Here is a 21,702-nt window from a genome sequence, read left to right as displayed (position 1 = left end):
AATGAGTCAGTTCTTTGTATCAGGTGGGTAAAGTATTGGAGTTTCAGCTTCAGCATCAGTCCTTCCAATGAATATTCAGGACTTATTTCCTTTAGGATGGACTGGTTGGATCTCCTTGCAGTCCAAGGGACTCTCAAGAGTCTTCTCCAACACCACAGTTCAAAAGCATCAATTCTTCGGCATTCAGCTTTCTTGATAGTCCAACTCTAACATCCATACATGACTATTGCAAAAACCATAGCCTTGACTAGACAGACCTTTGTTGGCGGAGTAATGTTCCTGCTTTTTAATATGCTGTCTAGGTTGGTCATAACTTTTCTTCTAAGGAGTTAAGTGTCTTTTAATTTCACGGCTGCAGTCACCATCTTTTTACTTTTTAATCTTTTTACTCTTATCTAAAAAAGTTATCCTGAAAGAATTTACCTTAATGACTGCTGAAATCCAGAGACACCTCATCTACAGTAGTCCCCCTACTTAGCAATTAACTCTATAATAAAAGAAATTGAGGACTTTACCTTCTTCCCCTTTTTTAAAAATAAGGTTATACACCCATCTTTAGTGCTTTAGCATCATCATTATTCTAAGTGCCATAGTTTTTAAAACTTTTGTTACCTCTCAGTTATACCAACAGATTTTATCAACAACATTCTAACCCAAGCTCTCTGGTTAAGGTATCAACCCATATTGAGCACTATTTACAAATGTGAAGGCCAATGGAAGTCAAAACTTAACCAAAGAAGTTTTTTAATCTGTAAAGGCATTTCTAAGCTATAATTTGAGTCCGATCTTGAAATAAATAAGTGAGAGACGATGGAGAAGAGCATTACAAATAGTGGTGAAGCCACAAATACGACAATAATGAGAGACTCTGCAGTATACTGAAATTGATTTCTTAGACTTCAGAATGATGGATATGAATTAGAAGTTGGGAGATGCTTCCTCTCTGGTAATTCTCCTGAAGGAGAAAACCAGAAGCCTCTTATTTAATTCATCAATACATTCTCTGGCCTTCTGGATCATTTCTTTGGGGCAGTGCCTACTTGGAATTCTCCTTTAAGACCACCAACCCATTCTGGCTTTACAATTTCTGCAATCTCATTAACTTCCAGTTTTAGTCACCTCCAAGAGAATAACTTATAGATCCATTATCTTCACCCCAGTTCCTAGCTTTACCTATAGATTTGAAGTTTTAGCTCTACACCAATATACCTTTAGCAATTTAAACTTAACATTTCCACTTTTCTTCTGTCCCTGCCTGTTTCTCCAACTGTAGCTTGTACATTGGTCAATGGTATTCACAGAATCACTGTTAGTTCTCTATTTTCTCCTTATTGTCCCTTTCCCAACAATCAATTGCTAGAACCTGCTAGTAAGTTATAGCTCTCAATTTCTCTTAAATCTATACTTCCTTGCCTATATCCACCACTAGGGCCTATCCTCACTTTCTCTTACAAATAGAAATGCTTTTCTAAAATAAAGATTGAATATGTTACTCCTTGGCTCAGTTTCAGTTCAGTTCAGTCACTCAGTTGTGTCCAACTCTTTGCGACCCCATGAACTGCAGCACACCAGGCCTCCCTGTCCATCACCAACTCCCAGAGTTCACCCAAACTCATGTCCATCGAGTCGGTGTAGCCATCCAGCCATCTCATCCTCTGTCATCCCCTTCTCCTCCTGCCCCCAACCCCTCCCAGCATCAGAGTCTTTTCCAATGAGTCAACTCTTCACATGAGGTGGCCAAAGTATTGGGAGTTTCAGCTTTAGCATCAGTCCTACCAAAGAACACCTAGGACTGATCTTTAGGATGGACTGGCTGGATCTCCTTTCAGTTCAAGGGATTCTCAAGAGTTTCCTCCAACACCACAGTTCAAAAGCATTAATTCTTCAGCGCTCAGCTTTCTTCACAGTCCAATTCTCACATCCATACATGACCACTGGAAAAACCATGGCCTTGACTAGACGGACCTTTGGCTCAGTAAGAATTAAATTCATTTTGCATATGGGTAAAAACCTGGTAAGAGTTATTTTAACATTGTACATATATTCATGTTGCAAATTCCTACACCTTTCCCATGTTCAATAATTTCAGCTTGTATCTCAGTAGGAAATAGAGAGTAAAATCTCAGAAAATCATCCTAAAATCCTACACATTGCTTGGGTGATGTGACGAGAAAAATAAGAACAAAGTAGGTCTATATTTATAAAGACCCACAAGATTAAAGGCTGATTCACCATGAAAAAAAGCAGGCGAACTATTTCTATGAGTAGAGAAAGTGAGGAGAGGAAACTGGTTCCCTTGTCCTCTGCCATCTGCCTTCAGGGGGTGTCACCTGCCCAACCACAAGATGCCTCATTTTTAGAGCTCAACTCTGCACAGTCCAAACCAAAAAGACCTACAGACTGTGTCTTCTTCAGCTCGGATCACTCACAGCCTAACTCAGACAAGACTGACCCCTTGGTATCCTGAGATTCTCTTAACCTCCAGAAGCTCCAGAACTGAACCAGTCACCCTGCAACTGGCCGTAAACTAATCTGTCACAGGGCTCTTATCTTGAACTGATATTCAGACAAGGGATTTGGCGCACACACACACCTTATCCTCTCTCTCACTTAGCTTACAGGTTCTCTCTGGGCAGAACGTGTGTTACACATTTTCAATTGTCACAGGATTTTGTACATAGTAGGCACAAAGGAAATAGTTGTTCATAAGTTTCCCAGTTTAAATATGTTGATATATTTGGTAAGATATATTGTGCTAGCAAGAAAATGTATTTCAGACTTTATTCCTGAAACTACATAAAAATCAGGCATAAAAGCACATGCATATGAATCATCTTACTTCAGATCATGTGGGTGTGAATCTGAAAACAGAAGTGGACTGCAAGCAGAAACCACAAACGAAATTAATGTTAAAATAACTCTTTTCATAGTTCCTGCTTAGTGAACTCTAAGCAATTAGAATCTATAAAATACAACTCAATTTCCAAAAGTTACAGTAGAAACCTTAGCTCCTTCAGGATGTGTAGGCTAACATAAAAAGAAAATACTAATAGCTTAAGAAACTTCAGTGTTAATGGCAAGAGAGAGGAGGGGGGAAAAGATGAGAGAGAAAAAGGTTATGAGAGAGAATCATCCAAAACACAGGACTGATCAAGGCAGGAGGAAGGACTGCAGCAGAATTCAACTATGCAAACATCTAGACTCTAGCCAGGGCAGAATCAATCTCCCCTTAATAAAAACTGAATAAAAACTTTTAGGAATAGAAACATAAAAATCATATCCCATGCCTTTATAGGATGGAATACTTACATTAACTCAGAAAAACAATTTGGCTGAATTGTTTCCCTCTTCTGTTTGCTGTTGTTCTAACTAATTTTCCACTTGCAAATGGCCTTTTAGATTGTGGCAATTTATGTTTCCTTTCCCCCCAAATCTTTTATTACAAAAATATAATGCTAGTAAAGTCATTGCACACTGTTATTAGACCTTTCCATGAAATCAACCCAACATGATCCAGGAAACAAGGTTCAAAGAAACAGGAAAGGCTCTTACACACCCAAAAATTCCACAGCTTCCCCACTAGCCCTGTAAAGGTCACTCAATTATATATGTTAAATCCTTGTATGTGAACTGACCAAACAAGGCCAACAGGCATGACTCTTGCTGACCAGAAATCATAGCCTGTTAAATGTACTTCTGGTCTCTCCAGCTCCCCATATAGCCTGGAACACAAGACCAGTTGGTACAAACACACTCTTCCCACACAGGCCTGATACTCCTCCCTTGCCCCCACTCCCACTGCTTTCATTCTGCCAATCTCCAACCCTAAGCCAATTCCAAAAATCCATTCTATCTGCTTCTATTCCCAAGGTCCTGAATGCTTCTTGCTGAGAAAAGCAATCAACCATGCTGACCGTGTCCACTAAAAATTCATGCCATTCATTCTTTGTTAAGCCCTCAGTGTTACTGAGCAATCCTTTTGTTTGCCCCAGATGGACTCCCTCTTGAATCCCCAACTTTCCAAAGACTCGTCTTATCATCATCCCCTTCCTTCCCAAGATTTTACTCTTTCAATTACAAACTCCCACTGCACCGCGGTTCCACCACAGGCTCTTTCATCTTTTTTCTTTCTGTCCCATGGCTTTCTTTCCATTAGTGTGTGATGGACATGCTCAAAATTCCCCACCCAAAAGCAGCCCTCTCTATACCCTGCTTCTAACAAACTACAGCTCTTCTCATCTTCCATGGCCCCTAAATATCTAACATTTCTGTGACCAATCCTATAAACTCTCTCTCTGTATTCTTTTCCTTCTTCTCCCAAAAGGCTAGCCATTCCCCTAAATCTGGTCCTCAAGTATTCTCTCTCACTCTTGGGCCCATCCATCAGCTACTTGGTGGTAAACTCAATCTGTAAGCCTGACCCTCACCACTCTCCTAGTGACAGATTCTCTTTTTCAGTGGCCTACTGGTGATCCTGGCTTAGCATGGAACCAACATGATCAAAAGAAGACTCAACTCCTCCTATGTTTCCACTCAGGTTACAAAGCAAACCTATGATTTACCTTAAATTTCTATCTTTCCACCATCTCCCATATTAAGTATTATGCCGAACCACATAAATGCCATTGAACAAAATTGGTCACTGTGCCTAGTTTTAGGAGATTCAAAAATGAATAAGTAAAAATCAATGCCCTCAACATTCTCTCACAGCAAGGTAGAGCACTGTCCTGCTTTTGCTATTGTTTTAAATCCATAGTCTCAATTCCAGTCCCACTGGTACTCCTCTCATCTTTTGTCAGGCTATTGTAAAATCCTTCCACAAAGTCACGACCGTCACTCTTGCCTCTCCCTTCAAAATCATCCTCTGAACTGCCACCAGATTTATTTTCTAAAAACACCAATTTGGTCCTATCCTTACCCTTATCAAGAACTTTCAATAGCTTACTACTGCCTACAGAAAGGATATACAGATTCCTCTCAGGAGAATCAAGGACCTCCTCAAAATTACTTTAGCTTATCTTTACAACGTAACCTTATTTTCAACTCCTTAATAGAGCTCATACAATGCTCTTAGTGAAGTCCTCCATATTCTGTAACAGACCTTGCTCTTCACATCTATCTCCACAAATCTTGTGGAGTTTGACCATGATTCTTGGTCCAACTCAAATCATAAGCTTTTTTTGATTCTTCCAAATGCCCCAGATAGAGATGCTACCTCTCTCCCATGTTGTTTGCCATCACTTTCTTTGTGTCTCTTTATACCTCATGCGAAGAATTGACTCATTGGAAAAGATTCTGATGCTGGGAGGGACTGGGGAAAGGAGGAGCAGGGGACGACAGAGGATGAGATGGCTGGATGGCATCACTGACTCGATGGACGTGAGTCTGAGTGAACTCCGGGAGTTGGTGATGGACAGGGAGGCCTGGAGTGCTGCGATTCATGGGGTCACAAAGAGTCGGACACGACTGAGCGACTGATCTGATCTGATCTGATAGCACCTTTCCATCTTCTTTGTAAGTATGTATAAATGTATTTCTCAAATATACTGCAAGCCCCAGATTTCATTCATCAATATTTTCCTCTCTGTATCTGTCACAAAGCATCACCTCTGTTTATATATATTGTGTGTGCATATATATATGCATATATATATATAACAGAACATTCACAGAGCACCTGAGTAAGGCAGAAATAAACAACGTGAGAACAAACAAAAAGGGTATGGAACGGATGAAAATTGCTATGAAATTCCCCTGAATTACAAACACAAACATATGTTAATAAATGCTTTCCCTATTCCCATCCTCCATCCTGACCCCCAAACTATTTCTATTCTTTGCCATCTGCTGCCATGACTCACACTTGTTCTGGACAGCAACCAAGCCCTCCATTTACCCAATCATTTATTCCACAAATATGTACTAGAGCCTACTTCAAAGTCAACAGTGCTCCCTGCCTATCTCAAGATTTTGTGCTGTCATCTCCTTCCTTAACACAGTCCCATCCAGCTCAGTTCATACCACAGTGTCCCTTAGAACTTTATTTGCAGTTCTCAGCTCAAATAATTTAAGCTCTCCAAACATTTTCTTAAATTTATCGTCATAATCGTTTAACCACTTCCTTCCTCCCTCCCTTCTTAGGTTTCTCCCAGTTACTCCTTCTCTTATACATTTGATTTTTTTTTTAAGCAGAGGGAACATGACTATGTCAAGCTGATAAGGCTTGCATTTCTCTAAACTTACAAAATGAACATTAGTTCCTTTAAGCGAAAAAGGATTTGGAGCATAAGGTCTACAGTGCTTGAAATGCCCCAAGTCCTCTTCCAAATCTAGACAAAGTTTCTTATAGTTTTCCAGTTAAGCCTATTCTCTAAAGCACCTATATTGAAAATGTTTCACTTACCTTTTTCTTAATTACCTGTATGTGGTTGCCAGTATCATTAAGAGTATGTTCTCTATAATAACATTTAATAAAATTTTCAACCATCTTGTTGAGATTATTGAGCTAAACGTAATTTATCATTCTGTTTCTATGAGAAAGGATAATCCAGATTTCAAAAATCCAACTTATAAGTGACTACAGATCATGTGAAAATTAGGGACTTCTTTCCTTATTATTCCATAAAAATGCTGAGATCCCTAGAGAGAAGTCCAGGATGACGGGACAAAAATATCTACTGAGGCAGTAGAACAAAGTATTAAAAGATCTATTTATTGGCTTATTTTTATCTCATTCTTTTCAATGTGTATTTATGTATTTATTATCTAATATTCATATATATTTGTACAATAGTATACATAATCTTGACAGGAAACTTTTTTGAGGATGAAGACTCAGGCCTCAGTTCAGTTCAGTTCACTAACTGGGATATGGGATAAAAATGCTGGCGAGCTCTAAGAGACAGTACACATGGAGTGATATGATTTAAAGTTTGGAACTTGAAAAGGAGACGTTTCTCAAGATTTTTTTTAAGGCTTTCTAGAAAAAAAAAAAAAAAGACTGTTTAAAAATCAAAAGCCTGTAGAAACAATGATTCTCAACTAGAGATTAAAGAGCACCTAAGTGAAGTATGAAGTATGAAATGAAGTTGCTCAGTCATGTCCAACTCTTTGCGACCCCATGGACTGCAGCCTACCTGGCTCCTCTGCCCATGGAATTTTCCAGGCAAGAGTACTGGAGTGGGTTGCCATTTTCTTCTCCAGGGGATCTCCCCGACCCAGGGATCAAACCTGGGTCTCTCACATTGTAGGCAGACGCTTTACCGTCTGAGCTACCGGGGAAGCCCAAAGAGTACCTGGAGATTGTCAAAAGTGCAGATTCTTGAGTCTTACTCTCCAGATTCTGATTCTGTAAGTCTAGAGTGGAGCCAAAGATGTTGGTAGCCTTGAGAGACTAGAATAGCATCTCAACACCACTGTTATTCCAGGCCAGATAATCCTTTGTTCTGAGGGGCTACCGTATTATGTGCATGGTAAGATGTGTATAGTGTTCTCCCTGGCCTCTACCCACTGCATCCCAGGAGCACCCACCCCACCATACCAAACATGTTTCCAGAAGTTACCAAATGTCTCTTGCAAGGCACATCATCCCTGACTGAGGACCAGAGACAGAAGGTGCCCAAAGATGACACACTCTTGAGAAATGCCATTCTTAAAGGATAAAACGATATGGTAAAAGTCAAAGAATATGGATATTACGAGCATACGTGGTATAAATTGAAATAAACAGGCTTCCCATAAAGGAAATCTGATTAGCCACTATAAATTCCTGACAAGTCAGCTAAGCTTCTAAGTCAAAGCTCTTCTTATGTAATTTCAACTTGAAGATTTTCTCCCTAGCTTCTATTTTAAATTATTTTTAATTAACTTTACTGGCATTTTGCATCCTGCTATGAAAAGTCCGCCTAATAGTCTCAGAGGACTCTCCCAAGAGAGAAGAGTGCATTAAATCACACATTATCACATTAAAGAATATTCCAGCACACAGTCCGATAGTCTAAATCTTGGCAAATGCAATGGGGGAGGGAGGGGGGATGCAAGGAAGGACCAGAACAGGCAAAGTGATTCACAGTATCCAAAGCTGATTGTTCTCAATTCACCCATCTGTAGGAAAAACAGTTCTACTGATTGTCTACTTTAACCCACATTTATCACAATGACATATATTTTACAATTTGTGCTTCTATACTGGATTCTACTGACTATGTATGAAACCCTGGACAAGTCACTTAAGTTCTCTGGACATCCCTTCTAGAAAGTGAGTCAACTGGACTAAGTTATTTCTAAAGATCCTTCTAGTTATAAGTAGCAAACAGGGAAGCATTTAATTAAAAGGCTCTTTTAACCACGGAGAAGGAAACGGCAACCCACTCCAGTACTCTTGCCTGGAGAATCCCATGAATGGAGGAGCCTGGTGGGCTACAGGCCATGGGGTCGCAAAGAGTCGGACACGACTGAACGACTTCCCTTTAACCATATGGATTCTAATAACTGTGCACAAAAAAGCAAATGCCTATCAAGGTTGATAGCACAATGAATTTTAAGATGCTTGACCCAAAAAAGAAAAAAATGACAATTAGATGAACCATGCATACAAGATCCAGTCTTTTTTAAAACAAAAAGAAGTTTGGCCCAAACTACCCTTCACGCATGAGAAGGTCAATCAAGTCAGTCTTTCAGAAGTTCACCATAAATAGGGAAATAGTTTTAAATCACACATTTACTTTCTAGTTTCTATAACAGAAATCACAAATCAGCTTCTTTGGAGCCATTTCCAGCCTGCAGGTGTGGTTGTTTTATTTGGCCTGGATAAACATTGGATTTAATTAGCTGCCAACTTTTAAAAGGGAGTGATGATACATAAAAATCCATATTTCCAGTATCTCTTGAAATACTGGAAGATATTCAACCCAAGTGGCAACAGTGAGCTGGACTGAGAAGCACTGCCTCCTGGGCCCAGAGCTCTCCAGGGGCCCTCAGTCCCCACTGCTCCCCATCTTCCCACACCCATCCTGGTTCCTTCTGCCAGCATGGGGCATATGCGCTTATATCCTTGTCCGTAACAATTTTCAAAATGCACAAATAAGATTTTTAATGCTTTCAGAGCAACAGAACTGTGCTTGGAGAAGAATCACAGCCAAAGGGGAGAAGTTGCAAAGAAAGAGACCTTGCTCTCAACATGAAAAACTTGCATAACTATCAATATGAATGCTGATAAGCAGAATGTGCTACACTGTAGGCATTTAACCACCTGAAAAAATGCAGAAAGAAATCCTAGATTTGATGGGAAGTTCAGACTAGAGACCACCCAAATTTACTTTCAACTTTAGCTTTTTATGCCTTCAGTTAGTAGTACACATAGCTCCTCACAACACAGTAATACATGAACAGGTTATATGTCTTTACATACATACACATATATATGCATATGCATACTAACACACATATATATGCTATTAACACACATATACATTTAATTTTGTTTGCAGGGGAAGACTTGATTTTATCCTTCTCCTTCATGAAAAGACATTTTCTACTAACTTTCATATAATATTCCATTTTTCTCACAGATTTTAATATATAAAGCTTTAAAATTAGGTTTCTATTAAGTAAGCAGCCATATCTTACCAAAGTATTATTCAATTATTCTTCTGAAAAGATAATCAAGAATCCAAGGACAGAAGGACGAGGATGAAAGAACTCGAGAAAGAGTTTAGAGAAGTGTGGCCTGCAGGCGAAGTTTCTTCACTAGCATCTTTACCAACAAAACCACCCTAACCATGGCAGCTACATACAATTTTCTCCCTGCCCACTTGATCCAAAACTTTTTTCCTTCAACTTATGAGATCTGCTTGTTTGAGATACAAACTTTTAACAAGATTCTGAAGATTTTCTTCTGTAAAAAACTTAACTTTATATTACATTCACAATTAAATTGATGCCTATTTAAAGGATGCAGCAAGTCAAAGTAGACTAATTTAAAAAACCAAACAAACAAAAATGCTGCTGAGACTGAGTCAATTTTCAGGTAAAACATAACCCAAGAGTTTCCACACTGATAATGTGTTACATGCAGTCCACAGTTTTCTTCAGAACATTCTAGAGGTTGGCTTCCTAAAAACATAACATGCGATACCTTAAATCATTACATCTGCACAGATGGATTAGGTATCACTGCAACTCCTACTGACTTTAAAATGTATATTTTTAAAGTTGGACATTGCAGATATTGTTAGTTCTAAGTCAACTGTTTTTCTAGTGTGTTTGAGCTTGATTTTTGACATAAGCATTTGTTAACACTAGTGATTAACAGCTCAAGTGTGAACCTGAACAACCCATCAAGGAGCCCATATGACTACTGAGGACATGCCTCATGACAAGAAAACAACTGCCTTGGCAATATAATGTGCAGAACATGCGCTGCTTCTGGGAAAACGTGTTTATCGCTCTAGTTCTGATTTTCTCTATTTAGAAAAAATGACTCACTGTTTAGAAGCAAAAAAACAACGATAAACATAATTCAATTTAACAGCCTTTGAATGCCAGAACATTTTAATTTAGCCATGGATGTTTTCTGCTTTTACCTACTGTGGGTTCAACATTAACTTCTCTTCCACTTTTTACTGCTTTAACAAAAAGAATCCCAAGAAGCTCATGACATTATTCTTAAGGCTGGGGGGCTGGGAGGATATCAGGCTTGAAATCCAGATTTAAAAATAGGTTTCTGAACCCTGGAAAATTATTTAGTTTAAATGAGTCAGAACCCTTTAAAGCAGAGTCACACTAAGAGGAAGATACATCAGATTAAGATCCTTTCTGTCACCAACCTGAAGTATGTTACCTTCAAGAGAAGATCCTGTCTGACTTGTGTGTGTATAAGCTTTTTATGGAAGTTTCCCAGGAACAGGAGTACTTTTTTTTTTTTTTCACAGACTGTATTTGTTTACAACTTGGATGAACACAAAGAGCTAATTCATTCTTGGAAAACATTTCTTTTGAAGCCTGTTTATTTCAAAACAAAAACAGTTATTGAAAGCATATGCCTGAGCCATTCCAAAGCAATTGGTCACAGAAACCTGAATTATCAAAGCTGCAGAGGAGCCCACAAGAAATAGAAAGATGAAGAAGGGAGACTGCAGGTTTCTCAAAAAGCAGCGGCAGTCCTGGATCTGCTGAAGACACAGAACTTAAGTGGTGGGGAAGCGCTTAGGAGCCCACACTGTTGGGTCTTAGGCCCTGAAATGCATATGTTTAAGAAAGAAGTGATCCTGTACACATCCAGTTTCTCGGCAGCCAAAGGAAGGGGGAGTGGAGAGATCAGTGGATCCCGCCCTCTTATCCGGTTGTTGATCTGAGGCTGTGATCCTGGAGAACTTGATTGAATAATGCTAACTATGCAAAAGTTCACTACGACGAGGTAGGCTCAGTCCTTGCACCAATTCCCCATACACAGATTCCAAGCAGTAAATGTGCGAACACATTTTAAAATGCAACAGTGACAAAGGAACTTGCAACTTGCAAGCGGCACTCACCCTGGGCTGGGGCGCCCAGCCGGCCACCGCCAGCCTCAGCCCCGCGCTGGGGCCCGGGAGCCAGGGCTTCGCCCGCGCCGGACATGGGCCGCTCCACTGAGCCCTCGCCGCGCCTCCGCCTAGCTCGCCGCCCTTCGGGGTCGATGCACCAGGGGCTGGGAGGTGTTGGGTGCAGGGAACTGAATGCTTCTGGCGAGGATTGGAAAAAAAAAAAAAAGTGTTTTGAGAGAAGAGCACACCACCCCTGCGGGACATTCCCTCCCCCTCTGCTTCCCTTCCCCAAACCCCACCCCGGGGAAGTTTTGATTTGAAACCCGGGAGGAAAACTGTTACCCAGCAAGTTGACAGCAGTAAGTCCTAGCAGATAGAAGAGGGGCACTCAAGGGGGAGGCGCTGGAAGGGAGATCGGATTTGGGAGCAGCTCGGGGAGGGGATCAGACCCCTCCTCCTCCCGCCAAGAGCACCACCACCTACCTCGGCATCCCCCCAACACACTCAAAGCCCTTTCCTCCTCCTCCTCCTCTTCCGCCTCGGAAAGTTAGCGAGGCTCCGGCAGGGGCCGCAGGTCGCGGTGGCTTGACGGCGGCAGGCAGCCGCCTCTGGGTGTCCCTCCCAGCCTCTCCGTCCCGCTCAGCAGACACCTCAGTGGCGGCAATGGCAGCAGCCGCTCCTCTGACTCCGTGCTCTCCGCCCCCTCTTTCCAGTCAGCTCAGCCCGGCTGGTTCCCCTCCGAGGGGACTCTTGCCCCTGTGCCTCTCTTTCCCCCTTCCACCACTCCTGCACTCCAGAAACACTTCTCGCTCTGTGGCGCCTTTTCATCATATCCGGATCAGAGAGGCCTCGAACTCTTGGCTCTCTGCCCCGAGGCTGGGGGCGGTGCGACCCGGGCTCGGCCTCCGGGTGCCTCGCCTGGCTCTGTCTGGGTCAGGAGGCCAAAGCCCTACAGGGTTGATGCTGGGCGGGGTGGGGTGGGAGTGTCCTCCCAGGGGAAGGAGGGAGCTGGCTATTCCCTGGCTGCCCAAGAGTGCCCCCCACTCAGAGAGTCACCCCATCCCTCTCCCACTCCTGCCCCAGACCCACTGACATTATGGGAATGCCTCGAAGGAAGTAGAAGCCTTCAGGGTGGACAATGCAAAATGAAAAAGTATCACTTTCCGATAGAATACAGAAAGAGCATTTTTGAAACCCTGACCCCTAGCTGAGCGGTTAATCTCTTCATCTCTGGCTCTGAAGAAGTCTTTATCTGTTTTCCAGTTCTTTGTTTATGTTGGTCAAACAGGATCCCAGACAGGAAAAACCTGTTGCAGCTGCTTGAAGACTCAAGAGGCATCCAGGAAAAGGGTGACACCCTTGAGGATGCTCTGGCCCTGGTCTCAAGCCCCAGCTATATCAGGGCAAATATCTCCACAGATGGCTTCTGTGGGAGATAACCTCGTGGTCAGAAGTAAAAAGCTGACAACTCTCCATTTATAAAGGAGATGTTCTGATTGCAGTTTAATCTGATGAACCAAGAATAACATCTATAAAATAATTTGAAGATACAGTGTACTTCAGATAACTTTTGCTCTTTATTCATTGAGAGTGAAATGCAAAATTTGTAGAAAGCTAGAATAAACTCATTCCCTGACTCTTTAGGACAAGAGTAATTCACATTAATGTTATCAAAATTGGAGAAGATGTACATTGGACGCATATTCCTTCTAGGGGTAGCAATAATATCCCAGGAATTTCATCTCTTCAAGAAACCAACTGGAATTGGTTCCAATTGATTAAGAAGACGTCTTTCTTGCCTATAAACAATCTGGATAGCCAAACTTACTTTCAATTAAACCTGAAAAACTGTCTTTGAAATTTCTGATGACAGTTATTGAGACCATATTCTGCCCCCAAAGGCAGATGACATTCTGTCCAATAACCTATGACTAATAAATGCTTTTTTTTATTTTTAAGTTTAGAGATTTTAGGAATGGTGTGTGTAAAAGTGCCTTAACTCTCTGAAAATTTGTCTGGGGGCCTGGACTGCTTGAAATCCACTTGATGAACACAGATAAATTCTGAGGACAACTGCATTACCATTGGAGAGCAAACACTGAGGAAACTTGGTATCTAGATTCTATTCTATCCCTATTTTATATATTTCTCTGCCTTTAAAAAAATATCCTCATTAAGGTATTAAACTCCGTGAATACTTAGGAAATTATAGCACTCTTCTAGAAAGTCATAGTCAGTGATAAATATTTGTTAATTTCACACAATACTTAATGTCACACACACGGTAGGTGTTTCAATAAAAACTCCTTGAATTAAATTTAAACACCTTACTCTTTAATGGGAAAGAAATTCAAATAAAAATATTAGGAACAAAGGAGACTCTGTGTGGTAGAATCACCAAAACAGTCAAATACTGTATCTTGCTCAGTAAGACTTTGAGTAAGTCAGTCAACCTCTCTATGTCTTGGTTGCCTCATAAATGAGAATGATAAGAGTACCTCTTCATAGGTCCCATAAGGACTAAATAAGATAATTTTCGGGAGATTATCAGATATGAGGAAAATACTCAAAATATTAGCTATTATTATTAGCAGAAGCACGTTAATGAGTAATGTTGAACTTGGCATAATGATGTCACAAGGGCCACATCAAAATAACAGGTAACCATGCCTGGTATGCATGTGCAATCTATACACAAACTATCTCAAAGACTTCTTACATCAGCCCTTTCAGTACCTTGCCAGGCTTACACTGCTAGGATTTACAGTTCAAGTCTAACTGAAAGTCTATCTCGTGTCTTTAGGTAACCTCAGGTATTCCTCCATAAGCCTTGTATTTGACACCCAGGAATTGAGTGTGGACTCCTCAGTGTTCATCAGACTGTCCGTTTACCCAGTCCCTTGCTCTATTTGTTCAGTCATCTGTCTCAATACTTCGCTTAGTTCCTAATGAGCACTACAGTGCCCGTATCCTCTCATTCTTTTATTCAGTAATGTGTACTGGGGGTAGGGGGGCACTGTCATGGGTGAAGATAATCAATGCAGCCACTGCCTTCAATGAAGCTCACAGTCTAGAAGGAAATATGGATATACAACCACTTAATAACAGCTGCCGATTGGGACAACAAGGAAGTTCTGGAATACCATGATAGTACTTCTTTGCAGGGAAATACAGTCTAGTCTAGGATCAGGAAAATGATTCTGGAAAAGCTATGTCTCTGCTGCTACCAGAAGAAACCAACAAGAGAAACGATTGCTCCATGCAGTGTGTATGGACATGCAGAGGTCTGAGGATAGCCTAGCATCACTGAAAATCTGAAAGAAGTTCAATGGAAGAGGATAACCCAACGCAAGGGAGAGAAATGGGGCATGGAGCTGAAGGAAGAGCAGAGGTCTTAATCAACTTTGAAAAAGGAGGACATGCTTTCCAAATTCCTACTTATAAAAGCCACTCTGGAATAAGTAAAATGATTTGGAGGCACTGAGATTGTGGCTCAGAAGTTCAAGTAAGATATGAGGGATGATGATAGCAGTAGGAATGGAACCCAAAAAGGCTGAGATAAAGGATACAGAAACTAAAGGAATCAAGAGTAACTTGGCAGTCTTCTGCATCTTGGTGGATGGGGGACAATATTACCTACAGAGATGGAAACATTCAGGAGAAGCATGTTTGGAGGAAAAGCTGCTAAATTAGTCATGTAGATGATGTAGTGTCTGAGAAACCTGTGAAATGGCTAATTGGAACCATGCAGTAGGTTGCTGGATAGGTGTCTGGAATACAAGCACACAGATGGTACTTTACCAGCAAGAAGGTCATAAGCACCCAAGGTAAGCATGCTGTAAGAACAGAAGGCCCACACCACAGCTAAGCCCTGAAACTCAATCCACATGGGTCCTTACTAACCCCTCCCCCATTCTCCACCCTCTTCCCAATGCCACAAGACTGTTACCTGATGAGCTTTGAGAATCATCACTTTATTTAGTACTATTACTGCCTGTGCCCCTCCACCAGCCCAAATGCCTCAGGGAGTATCACATAATGTCTTTATTAAACAGATTTTATCATGTCTCATACTATGGTCATGGGCTTCCCAGGTGGTGCTAGTGGTAAAGAACCTGCCTGCCAACGCAGGAGATTTAAGAGACATGGGTTCGACCCTTGGGTTGGGAAGATCCCCTGGAGGAGGGCATGGCAATTCACTCCAGTATTCTTGCCTGGAGAGTCCCATGGACAGAAGAGCCTGGTGGGCTACAGTCCAGAAGGTCATACAGTGTCAGACATGGCTGAAGCAACTTAGCACACACGTGCACACACACTATAGTCATCCTGATACATCCTGGTTCCCTGGGGACTGGCCTTCCACTGGAATTAAATACCCTAGCCCTGACTCAAAGCCACTGAAATCCCAAAATGCCTTACAACCATTGTGCATTCCAATGGTGCCTTACAACCACTCCTGTCTAGTGATGTACACACTCATGATGATGTGATGATATGTTAACACATTGTGAAAGATATCCGACATGAGCTAAGCGAATGAAATGAACTACTTAAAAGAGTTTATAAAGCATTCTAATGGACTGCCTGAGCTTCATCGCCCAGTCAACATTCAGACATTTCTTGTGCAACTATTATATTCCAGGCAACAAGTTAGGTTCTGGAGATTTTTTTAAAATGTTATTTAATGTCTTGAAAAGCTTTATTACTTAAATTACTTTTCAGCTGGCTAGAGGCCTATCTGCCTAGCAAAGTCAATGCTTTTGCATAGCTACCTTAGCCAAAGGTCTACAACTGGATGTGCAATTGTGCTTCCCGGGGGGTACACTAGACAATTCTCTGGAATGTGAGGAGGAAACAGTAGAATGAGAATTCATATTTGCTCTTATGTCATCATTTGTAACTTCAATTCTCAAGTATGTTTTAAAGCTTATATATGTATTAGAACAGAAGTATGTATAATTTATAAATAAATACAAATTAGGGGTTTATGCTTAAAAGTATTTTATTGTGTGTGTGCCTACTTGTTTGCTGCTGCTGCTGCTAAGTTGCTTCAGTCGTGTCCGACTCTGTGCGACCCCATGGACGGCAGCCCACCAGGTTCCCCCGCCCCTGGGATTCTCCAGGCAAGAACACTGGAGTGGGTTGCCATTTCCTTCTCCAATGCATGAAAGTGAAAAGTGAAAGTGAAGTTGTTTAGTCGTGTCCAACTCTTAGCGACCCCATAGACTGCAACCCACCAGGTTCCTCCATCCATGGGATTTTCCAGGCAAGAGTACTGGAGTGGGTTACCATTGCCTTCTCCGACTTGTTTAGTTGTGTCCAACTCTTTGTTACCCCAAGGACTGTTGCCTGCCAGGCTCCTCTGTCCGTGGGAAGTTACAAGTAAGAATACTGGAGCAGGTTGCCATAGCCTACTCCAGGGCATCTTCCCAAACCAGGAGTTGAACCCTGGTCTCCTGCTTGGCTGCTTGGCAGGCAGATTCTTTACCACTGCACCACATTTTTACTTGATTTAAAAATGATTTGTACATTCAACAGTACATTCACTCAAATTGTACCAAGGTTAATTTTCTCTAGAAAACATATATAACTACCTCATTTAGGTGGAAGCATGACTTCACTAATCCCCAAACCCAGGACAGAGAAACCAGAAATTAATCCTGAGTCTCTTAGTACCTCAAGTAAACCCCATGACGTTCACATAGTGCCAACACAACGGCCACTGACTTTCTCAAATTCTATTAATTTTTTTTTTTTGGTGCACACATACTTTTCAACAAACTTTGTTTTCTATTGTTTTACCTCACAGAAAATTTAGAGCACAGGGGCTTTGAGAAAAAGAGCTTAGCTCAGGGAGCTATTAGGTCAGAAAAAGTGACAGCAGACGAAATGACAGCTGACAGACAGGGAAGATACAGGGAAATAAATACGTCATAACAACGCCTTTGTGAATTCAGCTCACTGAAACAGGGACGGCTCCTAATGAGGGCCTGAGTCATTAAGGAAAGGTTCGGTTACGTTAGTGCTGCATTCTGTTTTTTAAGGAGGCAGGTCAGTATTTTTACGTTTTAGGAAAAATTCCACCGAAAAAAAAATTTCACATAAAAAAAAAAAATGTTGCTACTTGAAAGAATAACTTTCACAGAATTACATTTTTTTAAAGCTGCCAGGGAAATGAGCAAGCCTGATTCTAGGCCAATTTGTTGTAACTGTATTTCTCCATCTCCTGGTGCTGTTTGAAGAGGAGAGGTCAAGTGGACAGGTTTCTGGAATCCCATCCTTACTTCAAATAGAGTACTTTCTTTCCCCTTGCCACTCCCCCAGAACACATGGGTTCTTCCCTTAAATTTTTAACTGAGAAAACTGGTTCTTCCACTTTAAAACTACCCACAATTGAAACATTTGAACATCTGAAAACTACCCACAGGCCCAACTCCTTCATTTAACATATAAAGAAATATAAAGACATAAAGTTCAGGATTTCCCTGGTAGTCCAGTGGTTAACACACGGTGTTTTCAACGTAGGCACAGGTTCAATTTCCTGGTTAGGGAACTAAGATCCCGCATGCCAAAGAATAGAAAAAAAAAAAACCCACAAGACATAAAGTTCATTAAGTTCAACAAACATATACTGAGAGTTTACTATATGTCAAATCATATGCTGGGCATCAGAATTTCAAAGACAGAGGAAAGACCCAAAGCTCAGAATGTGTAAGGGAAGAGACAGGGGCAGGGAGCAGAGTGGGAGAGGCAGTAAATCAGTAATTCACTGCGCAGCAGGAACACGAGGTAGCAGCACCTAACTTCTTGGGCGTGGGTGGGGAGAGCCAGGGGTCCTTTCAGAAACATGATACCAAGCTGAGTACTGCTGATGAGTAAAAGTCTGCCTGTCAAACAGCTTAGGGAATTCCAGACTAAAGAGATAACGCCCACAAGGCACAGAAATGTGAAAGCCCCAGAGAAGTTAAAAATGACTCAGCTTCTAAACACCCAGGCTTCTTGTTCTGATTGATTATCTGGATAAGCTGTGTAAATGAATCCATCACTTCTAAGTGATGGCGAAGCTAGGGCATATCTGATCCTCTATTCAGGAGTTCCAAAGGTTTTCTGCAGTAAATGTGTGACCAAAGGATGTGGCACAGAATCTCCTGTTGCTGAATTAGCTTGACTTGTCCTTCCCTCTGAGCTCTCAGTTAGTGTCCCTTCAGTTATCTGACTCCTCTGGCCTGGGGCATTGGCCTTCGGGTATTTCCTTGCTGTCAGGGTACTTTCCAGCTTGCATTGTGAAGGACTGGACCGAGAGGTTAAGGGAGACAGTGACACATGTCAGATAAGAACAAGTGGAGTGAAGGCAGAAATGAAGATGTGTTTTTTATCATATGCAGCAGACAATAAGGTACATAGACAGTGAACCTGGATATACCAGATATTGTGGAAAAGTAGTAAACACAAGAGGCCCTCGAAAATGATGACAGATATGCTAGGACTGCAATTAGGGATAACTTTAGCATGATGACTCTGACAAAGATATGTGAAATAATGGAGAAGATGAGTATTTCTTTTTGTCACCACGGCCCCTAAATTCATTTATAGCCTCAGGTAAAGAGAGGAACTTTTGACCCTGGGATTTAAATCAATGCCTATATTTCTCCAATTTTCTATTAAGAAATAGACACTAAATAAAAAATGCAGGATTGCAGATCAATTATATTTTCCATTCAATCCTCAGACCTTTAATTCACTTTGGGAAAAAGGCAAAGTTTTGCTGAATATTCTTGCACCTCCGATTATTGTTTTCTCTCCCAGTTTGAACAGTCCCTCCTCCTCAAGCACTTGGATTCTCTTGTTACCCCAGGTTTCCAGCCTTAAACACAAAGATAATAATAACTCATGGTCATCCTAATTTAGGAGCAGCAAGCCTGTTTCCATGTTTTCAATCCCTCTGAAATGTATCCAGGCCCACAAGGGGAACTGGGTTATTTGTGGCCATGTTATTTAGGTGGCAAAGAGTTGGAGTCCCCCTGGGCAGTCATCCCTAGGAGAACAGGAAGTTTACAGAGTGGATGCAGAACATGAGTTATTAGAAGAAACAGGTATATACGCACATGTTAGCAACTAAATGGATCTTTAAGACATCGTATTTAGCAAAAAAAGTAAGAAGGTAATTTTAGTGTGGCACCAATTAATAATTAAAAGTATGTATACACAAAACAGGGGCTTCCCCAGTGGCTCAGTGGTAAAGAATATGCCTGCAATGCAGGAGATCTGGGTTTGATCCCTGGGTCGGGAATATTCCCTGGAGGAGGGCATGGCAACCCACTCCAGTATTCTTGCCTGGAGAATCCCATGGACAGAGGAGCCTTATGGGCTAGTCCATGGGGCTGCGGAACACTAGACACAACTTAGCAACTGAGCATGCACACACAAAACAATAGAGCACAGTTTATAACAATACATCCAAGAATAAAGATTTCCATAAACATCTTAGAATGGTAACGAGGGGAAGGAAAGGAGTGAAGACTAGGAATCAGAGAGAACACATAAATACAAACAGACGAGCGCACACACAAGAAAGGGGACTTGCACAGGCCATGATAATGTGCCATACGCTAAGGTGCTGACAAACTCAACTCCTTGCTCTAGAGGTCCAAACCCATGACAACTATTACTGCCAATAATTAATAAATGAATTATAAATAAATAGCAGTAATAATAATCTACTAAATAAAAATTCAAGCAAGTCTCATTATCAGGCAATGTAATAAAATAACAAGAAATGACCATGTTCTAGGGTATATATTGAAAGAGGTGTCTTAGATATATCACTAAAATCACTACAGAGACAATTACCTAATTTATCTGTGTTAAAAGTCAGCAACACCAGAACACTTTGGTTATAACAGCCCATTTATATGAAGCCATGTTTTCTTACTCATTCTCGTATAGACTGTTGTAGTCTGCTAGTACTGGCCCCTAAAAAGATATGTCTACATTCTAATTCCCAGAGCCTGTGCATGATACATCATTTGGTTAAAGGGTCTTTGCAGACACAATTAAGTATTCTGCAATTAAGAGATCATCCTGGATCATCAATGTTGGCCCTCATGTCAACAGCAAATGTGATACTCACTTTTAGGTGTCAACTTGACTAAGTCAAAGGATGCCTACATTACTTGGGCTTACCCAGGTGGCAGTACTGGTAAAGAACCCACCTGCCAATGCAGGAGACCTAAGAGATGTGTGTTTGATCCCTGGGTAAGGAAGATTCCCTGGAGGAGGGCATGGCAACACATTCCAGTATTTTTGACTGGGAAATCCCATGGACAGAGGAGCCTGGTGGGCTACAGTCTACAGGGTCACAAAGAGTCAGACATGACTGAAGTCACAAAGAAGTTGGACACAGACGCATGCACATGTCTGTGACAGTGTTTCTGAAAGAGATGAGCATTTGAATTAGTGGACTGATTAAAGCGGATGAGCTTCCCCAGTGTGGACAGTCACCATCTGATCCTTTCAGGGCCTAAATGATCCTTTCAGGGCCTAAATAGAACAAAAAGGCAGAGGCAGGTTGGATTTGCACCCTGCCCAACTGTTTGAGTTAGACCATCAGCCTTCTGTCACACTCGGCACTCCAAGTTCTCAAGATTTCCGTCTCAAACTAGCATCTGTGCCCTTGGCTCTCTGGCTCTCAAGCCTTCAAAATACACCACATGCTTTCCTGGTTCTCCATCATGCAGATGGTAGATCCTGGGACTGCTCAGCCTCCATCCAGTACTTTGCAATAAGTCATATATATCTCCTATTGGTTCTTTTTTTTTTTTTTTTTTTTAGGAGACTTCTATCTAATACAGCAAGTGTCCTTAGATGCACAGGTAAGAGAAGGCACTACGAAGATGGGTGCAGGGATAGGAGGAAGGTGGACACAAGCTAAGAAAGCTGGAAATTACCAGATACTGAAAGAGTCATGGCTCAGATGCTCACCCTGAGCCTCCAGAAGTGCAGCCCTGTTAACACCTTGGTTTCAGATTACTGGACTCTGAAACTATGAGAATAAATGTTTATTGTTTTAAGTCACCAAATCTGGGATGTTTTGTTACAGAAGCCACAGGAAACTAGTAAACTTGTCTTCAGGAAAAGTGAAATTGAAGCTCTTTTGGCCCAGTGTACTACTAATTATCTG

General features: G+C 41.4%; 1 protein-coding gene across 5 annotated transcripts in view; it reads right to left on the bottom strand.

Annotated features, from left to right (window-relative positions):
- The window catches only part of MDFIC (MyoD family inhibitor domain containing), a 157,044-nt gene that overhangs the window by 85,418 nt on the left and 49,924 nt on the right, over positions 1 to 21,702 (bottom strand). For 2 of the 5 annotated variants that reach the window (XM_086396702.1, XM_086396706.1), the window contains exons 1-2: positions 12,006 to 12,340; positions 11,532 to 11,720 (exon numbers count right to left, since the gene is read on the bottom strand). In XM_086396702.1, coding sequence (XP_086252828.1) covers positions 11,532 to 11,616 — 85 coding nt within the window. In that variant the 5' untranslated portion in view covers positions 11,617 to 11,720; positions 12,006 to 12,340. The other 3 variants (XM_086396704.1, XM_086396705.1, XM_086396703.1) reach the window with 3 other exon arrangements.

Source organism: Bos grunniens, chromosome 4, assembly GCF_055505025.1.
Source record: "Bos grunniens cultivar Pamir isolate PY7600 chromosome 4, Bosgru_T2T1.0, whole genome shotgun sequence".
Classification (NCBI taxonomy): domain Eukaryota; kingdom Metazoa; phylum Chordata; class Mammalia; order Artiodactyla; family Bovidae; genus Bos; species Bos grunniens.
The sequence above is the reverse complement of the archived record's forward strand: the minus strand, read 5'-3'. Positions and strand labels throughout refer to the sequence as shown.